At 36.5% G+C, this 12,274-nt stretch overlaps 1 protein-coding gene across 3 annotated transcripts in view; it reads right to left on the bottom strand.

The window, feature by feature from the left end:
- Positions 1-390: 390 nt before the first annotated feature.
- dis3l2 (DIS3 like 3'-5' exoribonuclease 2) overlaps positions 391-12,274 on the bottom strand; it is a 163,866-nt gene continuing 151,982 nt past the window's right edge. For all 3 annotated transcript variants that reach the window (XM_058755132.1, XM_058755140.1, XM_058755150.1), the window contains 2 exons: positions 3,229-3,333; positions 391-1,625 (listed from right to left, as the gene is read on the bottom strand). In XM_058755132.1, the coding sequence (XP_058611115.1) occupies positions 1,527-1,625; positions 3,229-3,333 (204 nt within the window). In that variant the 3' untranslated portion in view covers positions 391-1,526. The remainder of the gene's footprint in view (positions 1,626-3,228; positions 3,334-12,274) is intronic.

The following is a 12,274-nucleotide window of genomic DNA, read 5'->3' as shown; positions in this document are numbered from 1 at the left end:
TAAAGTCAGACCATTCTGTTTTTGCTTCATATTTCTAAATTACACAGTCTAATTTAGATTAAAAACTGCTCATGCTGCATCTTTGTTTGGATGATGATTAAAATGCAGTGTTTGCCTCTCATTTTAAATGGAAAGAGCACAGACATTTAGTTTTATTTCAGTTTAAAGAAACGTGCAGAAATAGCCTAATAAAATGACACCACCTCATTTACTGTATAATGTCTTCAATCTCATTTTGTTAAAAAAAAAATTTAGAGAATTGATTTGTGAAATCAAAATCGTGAATCAAATTGTGAGTTGAGTGAATCGTTACATTCCTACATGTTATAACATGTTTTAAAATTTTAGATATAGCCTTTATGCAAATCAGGAAAAACTGAATAATGAATGTTTTGTCTGTTTGGTGGTTTTATTAGTTTTGCAGTCAATATCACACAATCATATTCTTCTGCCAAACACCACAGGTTTCCCCAATTAGTCACACTGGTTATAAATACATGTCTTTAAGGACTACATTTTAGACCCATGTTACAACAAATGTACCCTTACATAAAATTTAGCACCTACAGCAGTACACAAGTCTCTAATAAAACATCATATGCAGATTTAAAACTTTGACAATTTATGCATGGATAATGGTGCTTTCCAACCTATAAAACAACAACTGGGCAACTTTTTCAATTGAAATTATTTGGCGTTTCTGAGTTTTATACAGACATATGATATATCACACCATATAGTAAATTAAACAACGTTTGCTACTAGATCAATAGTTTGAGTAAATAGTTGATGTATCACCTTTACATACACTACAAGCCACCAGTGAAGTGGTTAACTAAAACTGTCTGCCAGATGTTTTCTTTGTAAGAAGCAGTCCCAAAAATAATGATGCTAGACAATTAATTCTTGAAAACATCAATTAAAAAGTATCTATCAATAGTTAACAAAATATTTATCCAAAGGTCCTACTTAAAAACATAACAGATCCAATATTTGTAACAAAAACATGCAATCACTCAGCCAAGCTAATATATAGTCCAAAAACCACTCATTAAAATTGTAACTTTAAGAGCCCAATTCTTCCCACTGAGAAAACAAAATAATCGTTCACATTCAACTTCTGAAGTTGACAAAATGTCATTTATCTTGCCAATTTTGTCTCATACAAAGACTGCATTTACTAGTAGGTATAAGTCAGAACACAATGTCCAAATATTACAAAGCACATGAAGGTGAAAGTTTGAAATACAATACAGCATAAAACGTAAAAACTAAAATTAACTTTGGAAACTATTCTCTGAATGGCATGGCACTTAACTTAAAAGTAGTCTGCAACTGAAAGATTTCAGGACAAAATCGAGAATAAAATTATACAAAATCAAGTTCATAATATATTGGTATATTATTACATTGCAAAGGAGCAGCCTTACTTACTATTGATACCTCTGTTTGGTTAAGAAGAAATCTGCAAGCAAAAATAATAATGATAATAATAATGAAAATAAAATAAAGAAAAATAATAAAATTCATACGAGTGCTGAGGGTCTCTTGAGCACAGCACTGTATTTCATAGGAGCTCCATCTGCCTTCAGCTGAACATTCAACAGGGTGAAGATGGAAATCTCCTGCAGAAGAGGACAACACACCATTATCCACTGCAGAAATAACAATGCATGTGGTTTCTAGGATGTTCCAAAAAGTAGGTAAGGAATTGATATGCGGTTTCTAGGATGTTGTTCTAGGATGGGCCCAGATTTTGTTGGTGCCCTAGGCAAGATTTTAGATTTGTACCCCAACCCCATGAACCACTGGCGACACTGGTAACACTAAATTGGATTCACATTTATAGTTAAAAAAAAAAAAAAAACATTTTAATTCATATTAAGTAAATAATTTGTAACAATAAATAATAAATCTGTCAAATAACCTGTTCCAAATTGGCTTCTAATTGTTTAAAAAAACAAACAAAACAAACAAACAAACAAACAAAAAAGTCAAAAGTAAAATAAACCACTGGTAAATCCCAGTACACTGAAGTTAGTGAAATTAAGAGTAAATGTCATAACATAAGAGCAAGAAATTAGTAATTGTGACCATTGTAGCAAGAGAAAAATTATATATTTATGCATGCATACTGTATATATTCAACATTGTGAGAACAATTCCCCTTCCCCCATAAAAGAAACACGGACAAAAAAAAATTACAGTTTACAGAAAATCGCTGCAAATATAGTCACTACTGGGCTGGTCTAACCACTTGCCAGTGTTGCTATGTTCTGATTGGTTTTAAGCAGGGTTTGAAATTAACAATAAAAATCAGCTGTGGCGGGTAATACTGTCAAATCACTAGCCAATTTGGCAGGTTACTTTTCGTAAATTATGTTCACTCAATTTCTTGGGAAAGTTCATTTAAGCCAAATCTGCACTGAGTTAGTGCAAATACTGAACTTGTGAGTCATCATAATATATTAAATACAGCCTAATAGCACAACATCTGTGCACATCTAGCTTACTTGAACATACCCAACTAATAACGGTGCAGCGGGCACGCTGGTTTCCACTGCATTTAAGCAATAACAGAGTCGAAAAACGACTGAAGACTCACACTGTGTCTACACTGGACGTGACCGGTGCGACAAAATAGAACAATAAAACCCATTATGATCAGTGATGCCGTCTACACTTTATGCGGCGCGGCACGACAAATCCCAAAAGTAAACTGATGCCTCGTTCTATTTACTGTGATTTGCAAATTGCAACACCTGCTTTGTCACATCCAGTGTGGACAGCCGAAAGCTGTTGGTTTATTTCAGTAGTTTTTCTTTTGGCTAGTAGAAGTTATGAATAACCTGTAACTTAAAAAGTTTCTAGCCAAATTGACTAGAGAGTGAAAAAGTTAAGTTCAAACCCTAGCTTTAAGCATGTTTGTATGTAGCTGGAAGAGTGTCCCAGACAGTTGCTTGGATGTTGCTATCACTGTGTGTTTTTATGCATTAGTATGTGGTTACTAGGTGTGTCTTAGTGGTACATATCTTTGGAGTGGTTCAAGAACATTGTTATGTGGTTTACTGATCCACAAATGTACTGTTTTAGTTATAAATGTAAAAACATAATCAGGATTAAATTGTTTCAACATTTAGAAACTGAAAACATTGAAATTCTAACTACACATTATAAACCAATGTATCAGAAATTGAGAAAACATGAGAGCTGCTTGGAATAGTACACCTGTTGTGTGGACTCTTTGCTCAGGTCACCTTGTTCCCAAAAAAGCGTCATCTCTGGTCTCTTTCCCACTTTACGGAAGTGGACTGCCTTTAGTCCCTCTAATGACTTTAGGAGAAAGACAACATTTATTATTTATTATGACATGCATTATTAAAAAGCAATACATGTTTTATCTTTTGTTGACATTTATATTATGCTGGTTTCCTTTTCTGAGCTCAGTTTAATGCCTCATTACATTCAGATGAGTTAAAATGGTCTTCATAATCTAGGGGATACAGTTCAAGCAACTTGGTATAAGGAATTATATTAATCTAAAATACTATTAGTACTTAGATACTATTAGATGCTGTTAGAAACTCAGAAGCGCAGACCAGGAGACTTTTGGGTATCTTCAGCAGAATTAATTATTGAGAACACACAATGTGGCACTGCAGTCATCAAAAGTCTAACTAAGGCAGTGATGCATTGTATTTGATATACATTTAGGGGGCAGTGGTTAGGAATGGAGACAATGCACCTGGATGACGACTAGGGGTGTGACCAGAACCTTATTCGGAAAGGCACAGATAATGGCTTCAAAACAAATAATGGATAAAGAATAATTTTGGCAAATAATATTCAGCTGAGGCTGGCTCAGTCACTCCTCATGTTTGCTGGGTAACAGGTGAATCAGGGGATCAGTGCGATAATATACATAAACCTCTAAAGTCACTACGCAATGAGTGTGTGAAGTGAATTAATGTAAACTTTATTTCTGTCATGACAACTCTCGGAGTGATTTGCATGGTAATGTACATGACAATGTTAATGTATTTTGTCTTGGCGGAATAGATCTGCTACGCTGCTGCTGCGGCAGAGCGAGTACAGAGACTTGCTACTGCCAATACATCCACAACATGCTGCTGTGAGCATGTAAGAAATACTGCTGCTGCACATATAACGTACATGAAATAACCCCCATATAGCATACATGACCACCTCGTAGCAGATCTATACAGGTGGAGCTAGGGAAGGTGGAGGGTTTCTGAAGCACGCTGCAACTACTCCAGCAAGCACTAGTCATATTTGAATGTTGAGCAGCAAGCTCATTTTCTACCTATACAGGAGAGAACCAATCAGCTGTGCCGTGTAATGATGTCATTATGTCAGATTGAGTATGGACTGCACCATCTAGAGTTTCATGTCAGAACTTTGTATTTCTATCATTTAGGGGCGCGCCAATCCGATATTCAGTATCGGTATCGATCCGATACTGGCATTTTCTTCTGGACCGGGTATCAGTCAGACGATCCAAATCCGATATTCTGCGTATACTATTGTGTTATTGTTAAGCCACAAAACAAATTATAAAACACCATAAAGTTTGTGCACTATATTAAATCAAGTGTATATACACTGAACAAAATTATAAACGCGACACTTTTACATGTTTTTGCCCCCATTTTTCATGAGCTGAACTCAAAGATCTAAGACTTTCTATGTACACAAAAGGCCTATTTCTCTCAAATATTGTTCACAAATCTGTCTAAATCTGTGTTAGTGAGCACTTCTCCTTTGCCGAGATAATCCATCCACCTAACAGGTGTGGCATATCAAGATGCTGATTAGACAGCATGATTATTGCACAGGTGTGCCTTAGGCTTGCCACAATAAAAGGCCACTCTAATATGTGCAGTTTTACTGTATTGGGGGGGGGGGGGGGGGCAAAACCAGTCAGTATCTGGTGTGACCACCATTTGCCTCACGCAGTGCAACAAATCTCCTTTTGCATAGAGTTGATCAGGTTGTTGACAGTGGCCTGTGGAATCTTGGTCCACTCTTCAATGGCTGTGCGAAGTTGCTGGATATTGGCAGGAAGTGGAACATGCTGTCGTATACACCGATCCACAGCATCCCAAACATGCTCAATGGGTGACATGTCCGGTGAGTAAGCTGGCCATGCAAGAGCTGGGATGTTTTCAGCTTCCAGGAATTGTGTACACATCCTTGCAACATGGGGCCGTGCATTATCATGCTGCAACATGAGTTGATGGTCGTGGATGAATGGCACAACAATGGGCCTCAGGATCTCGTCACGGTATCTCTGTGCATTCAAAATGCCATCAATAAAATGCACCTGTGTTCGTTGTCCATAACATATGCCTGCCTATACCATAACCCCACTGCCACCATGGGCCACTCGATCTACAACGTTGACATCAGCAAACCGCTCACCCACACGATGCCATATATACGCTATCTGCCATCTGCCCTGTACAGTGAAAACTGGGATTCAGGCCGGTTGGATGAACTGCCAAATTCTCTGAATTTGTACGCCTTTGGATATGGATTATCTCGGCAAAGGAGAAGTGCTCACTAACACAGATTTAGACAGATTTGTGAAAAATATTTGAGAGAAATAAGCCTTTTGTGTACATAGAAAAAGTCTTAGATCTTTGAGTTCAGCTCATGAAAAATGGGGGCAAAAACAAAAGTGCTGCGTTTATAATTTTGTTCAGTGTATTACATCAAGTGTTCTGAAGCCGTTCCATAGTTTAATGTGAGGTACAGATTAATATTTAAGTCAAGTTTTCTCTCCGCTGCGGCTGTCTGTCATCCTCCATTCAGCATTCAAACTGCGTGTCACATTCGGTTACTAGAGTCAAGACAATAAAACTCTCTGCAAGATTATTAAATGTTCCTAATATTACACTAGATCTGTAAATTAAGATAAATGGTTTTTGCATAAAAGGACTTCATCTTGCAGGACTTTATCTTTGTGCTGTTTTCAAAATCGTGTTACTTTCAATCGGGTGTCTGTTACAGAGAGCAATATGTTCTTAACGAGCACAGTAACTGAAATTTAGAACCGTTAAAAGAAAAGGCTCAAACTATTAAACTCCTAATAAACTCTTCACTTTGTGCTTTGAACTTTTCTATGCAGAGTGCTGTGTGCTGTGACTCAGTGTTGCTTCATGCACATTATTCTGCGCACGGAACGAGCATAAGCGGTTTGTGCCGCTCTGTATTTGGAGCCTTTTTTATCGTAATATAATACTTTTGCACAATGAAAGACTGACTACGCAATGCACGCATACAGAGCGCGTGACCTCGGAAATGCCCAGATGTACAAAACAGCCCCTCCCACCTCTGTAATAAACACAGAAATGTTAGTCCCATCCGAATTGGTACATGAAAAATCGCAGACGTCAGGTGATAAGAATCGAAACTCAAACGTAGTTTAAAAAACTAGTCCCGTCCGAATAGGGCTTTAGCATGTTTATTAAATATCTGTAAACATATTATGGTATTTTTATTCTTTAGTAGAGTCAAAATCCTACATACAGCACCTTTAATGCTGTATATAGAGCAGCAAATGATATTAAATCCATATACATGTAGGATCAGAACGAGTCAGACAAAACTAAGATTCGATCAGAACATCGAAACATGAGGAGACGAAATTCCTGAGAGGCCCCAAGAAAACAGGACAACGTCGTAAATCAGATTCCTATCTCCGACCTCTGGAGCAAGCCTAACCAACAAGCCTCTTCCAGAACAGTTTGCAACATTAAGACAAAATAACACTTATTGATAAGTCCAACGCAGGAAGGAGATCGTCAAATTTGGGGTAAATAATCAAGATTAAATGGTCAAAGAGATGGCCATCACATGTGTTCCACGAGAGAAATCACAAGCTTCTTTAGATTGACTTTTCCCCCACACATAGAAGACAAAGAACCAGACTGAAATTCCTCTGTCCAAAGAACATGTCTTTTAGTCTCCACAGAACTACACAGAGACTTTCTTTTTCATATGCATATAAAATCATCCTAAAAGGACATTTCTAGGCATAACACTATATTATGTATGTAACCCACACATTAGACTATCATGTTTTAAGCACATATTATGTATGTCTTTTTAATAACTATTGAACGATTTTAAGGGTTATTCGTGTTTGGTATGTATGAGTTTGACAATTCTAGCTTGAAACGTTTCTTCCAACTGATTCTTTGTCAAATGTATCATATTCTGGTTATAGAAATCACATCCAAAAGCATACTTTGCAAGAGTGTGTAAAATTCAGACCATGTGACTGATAACATGCTGATTTATGATGGAAGGAACAACCCTAGCTAAGATAATAGCCTATCTAATTGGTCATATATATCAGCTATTGCTCTTCAAAACTCTTCAAAGCAAGGATAAAATGAGGATTACCCAAAAAAGCACCCCATCTAATAACGCGTTCAGCTGCTCGCTTCCTGATTTATACGTCATCTGCAGTTTCTTAAAGAGTCCACTAGATGGCAGTTCCACAACAAATGAACTAAAGTACAAGTAAGCGGGGCACAGAACAGTGCATAAAATCCCTGGGTGAACGGACTTGAATGAACTGAAAGCAGAACAAACGTTCTTCCTCCATTTCTGAACTACGCAGCACAGCGAGAACACACGTCCCACGAACACATTTCTCCGAACTACACTACCCATAATGCATTTCACTCGGGAATACAACAATCGTAGTGATCTTAAGCGATAACTTATTTCCCTTTTCCAGCAACACTGTCGTTGATATGACTGCAATAAGCACGTGCTTCTGACGCTGCGTGCAGCTGGAATCGACCGCACACTCAGCACAGCTAATGAAACATCAACCTTCGATTTAAACAAATGTGACAGATTACACCGCTGGATATGGTGAACCCACGGTTGAAATGCATACATAAGAATGCTTATTTCATTTAACCTGTTTCATGTCCGATTACATGCTATAGACTGCATTTTGCTCCAGGTGTATAAACCGATTTGTAAATGCTGCTGCTAACATGCTTAATATTTCGCTCCTGCATATGATGCAAACGCAATATACACCGCAATATGGATTAAAATATGGATTAAATGGGGATATTGGATTTTTGCCGATATCCGATATTTTTCAAGTCATTTTGGCCGATATATATCCTTTTTGTATGGAAACAACACCAAGTCTTTCCTGTGCAGAAATTATAAGCAAAATATTTTTCATTTTGGTTAGTTTTTAACAAGAACTTATTTGTTAGAATTAAATAAACCATAATGAAAGTTCATTGACAGCAGATTGAAGCTTTGAAAATAACTATAAATAAACTATATATAAAATCGCTGCAAATCATCAATTACTGCTTTATTTAATCAGAAACCGTCTCCTCCTACTTGTGTAGGCTATTTTACTTTTAATTTAATTAGAAGTAGGCCAACAGCGCCCCCTACACATTAAAACTTTAACGTACGGGCATTAGGACCTGGGGGAGGCTGTCACTGCTGCCGCTGCACGTACATTTACAGTTTACTCTATCATACACCAAACGCGTTATTCTGTATGTGCTTTCACAGATTAAATGCAGCGATCCAAAACAGTGAATCTAATCATCATTCAGACAAAACTTTGCTTCAAGAATGAGCCACACTGCTGACGTGATCTAATCATTAGCACACCCTGAGCACATGTGAGTTAATGTATTCCTCTTATTGGTAAGACATATCGGCATAATTTTTCATATCGGGCCGATGCCGATATTTACATTTAAAGCCATTATCGGCCGATTCCGATATCAGTCCGATAATATCGTGCATCCCTAGATTAAAAGTGTGTTCACTTATCTTAGATGTTGATTTCAGAAGTTTCTGAAACACCCTGCAACTGCTATAGCAAGCACTAGTCATATATTTGAATGTTGAGCAGCGAGCTCATTGGCTACCGATACAGGAGGGAACCAATCAGCTGTGCCGTGTAATAATGATGTCATTATGTCAGATTGAGTTAGACCTATCAGACTGCGTCATCTAGAGTTTCATGCCAGAACTTTGTATGAATGAAATGAACGCAAATCAAACAACCGCGTTGCTGTTCTGTCAGAAATGCATCTCTCAGAAATCAGACCTTGGGAAGAGTAATATCAACTAAAATACTACACCACACACATTCTACTATTTGTGTATATTTAAATGTCAATTACTTAAATCTTGTACTCTACTTGTACGATATGCTGTATACATGAATGAATGGAATGAGCACAGGGTAAACGCCAATCAAACTGCCATGTTGCCATCTCTGCACGTCTCGGTCTCTCAAAAACCAAATCAGCTCTGTCAAGAGTAGGCTATAATCAATTTGGATGTTTCTACTATGCCTACATGTTTGCGGGTTTGCATGATACACACACCTTTGTTGTGGTTTGTTTAGTTAAGTTCAAAAGAGACTTAAAGAGAAAAGTACGGTGGCCGAGAGAGCTCAACGCGCTGCAAATAGAAAAAACACCTGCAAATTAAGAAAACAACTTAATCAATTTGACAATATGCGCGCTGCAAATGCTCACAACACAACCAAATAAAGAAACGCACCGCAAATAGAAAAAAAACGCCTGCAAATTAAGAAAACAACTTCATCAATTTGACAACACGCGCGCTGCAAATTCTCACAACACAACCAAATAAAGAAACGCACTGCAAATACTCACAACACAACCAAACAAAGAAACGCGCTGCAAATAAAATTCTTTATTTGGTTGTGTTGTGAGAATTGACAGCGCATTTCTTTATTTGTTTGCTAGAGCATTTGCACCACCTGCTGTCAAACTGAAGAAGATGTTTTCTTGATTTGCTGGTGCTTTTTCTATTTGCATGTGTTTTCTGAAGTTGCAGCGCGTTGAGCTCTCTCGGCCACCGTAGAAAAGAGCTTAAAGAGAAACAGTTCTGCGTAATGCAAATGTGCGTCTTGAATTCATTCAGTCGTGTTCAAATGATCACTAAACATTTGTCATGAAATCTCTCTGCTTGTATGATAAATGTATTTTTTTTTTTTTTTTAAATTATTTTATATTTTAGAACACAATAGGGCAAATAGTTGAAACAAATATTTTTTCCATACTTTTTCAGACCAGCAAATTAAGTGAAATTCCAAGGGAAAGCATGATATTTTACATAAACCTCTAAAATTGACTTAGACTTGCACTGTATTCATTTACTGCTTGTTTTCTTGGAAAAAAAAAAAAAAAAAAAAAAACTAACTAGCTTTTCTAATCTTTTTGTATTCTATCCGTTTTCTTTTTATTTATTATACAATTAACAAAAGCAAAAATGGCCTCTAACACTAGCTTGCGCTATTCTTTTTCTATTTTCATATATATATATATATATATATATATATATATATATATATATATATATATATATATATATATATATATATATATATATATATATAAAATAAAATCTTTTACATGTACTGCGTTAAGCTAACTGAGACTTGTTATAGCACTTGCATATCATAGCTCTTTTGTTCATTTTACAAGGGTATCAGCTCCGACTGTTAGAAGATATTTAAATAAACGTTATATCATAAAAAAAATATTTAGTTAAACACGGCATATTTGCTCAGTGATAACTACGAAAAAGATAGGCTGTACAATCATAGACATAACGATCAGTAACTGTACGAACTTCCAGTTTAAGCCTGCCTATTTTCAGTTTTATCTGAATACAAATAAAGATATAAATAATTTTGTGATAAAACAAACTTTAACAGAATCGTTCATCTGATGTCATCATCTTTACCATAAACGCTAAATACAATGCATTCCACCTTAGTTTTTCAGGTGATTGTATGTCAGGATATAGGATCAGTAGATCTAAGACAGATTCTTAAATTTGTAATCCCACAATGCCAAGTGTTTGTGTGGAGTGTGGAAGCTATTAGCGCATTTACTGCATGACATGGAGGCTGGCATTCACTGGCATTTTCTCCTGATAACAATGGAAACAAAATACGCTGTTATTTTGCTCATGCAGATGAAGAATACATCATTTGAAACATTAAAGTGTTTGTGTACACTCACAATATCAATAAAATATTGTGCTTTTGTAAAATAAAGACCAGGATGCACTTTCTGCCGTCTCTGTCAACTGGAGCATGTCACAAAAATGAACCGAAACTCAGCATACAGCCTATAAACTACTTGACTCACAGACATGAGAAACATTTACGGAAAGTTAAAAACGTGTACTTTTAAACCCTGGAGAACCCAAGAACCCTTTTCTTATTTGGAAAATTATGAACTATGCATTAAATTACTGCTATAAGTTCACTGAACACCAAAATATCCACTTTTTCAATTTTAACCCTTTATTCCCTATTTTAGGATTAGGGCCAAATTTGACCCATTGGGCTTTAGGCGTATCATTTCAAAGAATCACAATAACAAACACTGTCAATGCAAACTATTTTAAATTTAGGAAAATAATCAGTCAACCACACAGCTACATTTAACAATGTTTTTTTTTTGCTTTATTTGTTGCATGTTAGAACTGGATTTCAAATGTACAAACACTTTGGCCAATGGAAATAAGAACACAAGGCCAAAATCACGACTGAAAAAAACGAACACCATGGGTCTTTGCTTATCCAAAAATCTGTTCTGCTAGAGAGAGGAACTCACACTAGACATTGTGGTAGTCTTTGAAACAATTTCTTCAAGTTGCTCCAATACTTGTCTTACAGTGATCTTTCTCTGTTGCTTTCCCTGTCCTGAAAAGGGAGTGGCCATACTCCCTGAAAAGATATACTACTTTATTAGTCTCTGGCCCTGTACTACTGAGGTAACTTAGTAAAATATATTATACAAATGAATTTATTTCAAGGCTTTAGCCAAATACAGGACTGTCACCATTCTCCAATGAAGTCACTCAAAGAACCAAAGGGTCATTTTTGACCCCACATTTTTTTAACCCATACACCCAGAGGGTCATTTTTGGCCCATTGTTTTTTTAACTAGCTCAGAGTTGCTAATTTATCCAAAAATTATATAAAACGTACTTCTAGGCATTCTGCAAGATAATACTAAATAGATTAACAAAAATACACAATTTTATCAACCGCTGGTTTGCTGAGAAGACGATTTTGTTTGGGTAGGTTTCCAGCTCAACAAAACAGCATGTGGTCAGCCATCTTGTTACTACCACTCTGGCACTTGTGAGTTCAATATTCATCCACTAGGTGTCTCTATGCAGGGGCCAGAAGTGGCAC

This window comes from Onychostoma macrolepis, chromosome 02 (assembly GCF_012432095.1).
Source record: "Onychostoma macrolepis isolate SWU-2019 chromosome 02, ASM1243209v1, whole genome shotgun sequence".
Taxonomy (NCBI): domain Eukaryota; kingdom Metazoa; phylum Chordata; class Actinopteri; order Cypriniformes; family Cyprinidae; genus Onychostoma; species Onychostoma macrolepis.
The sequence above is the reverse complement of the archived record's forward strand: the minus strand, read 5'-3'. Positions and strand labels throughout refer to the sequence as shown.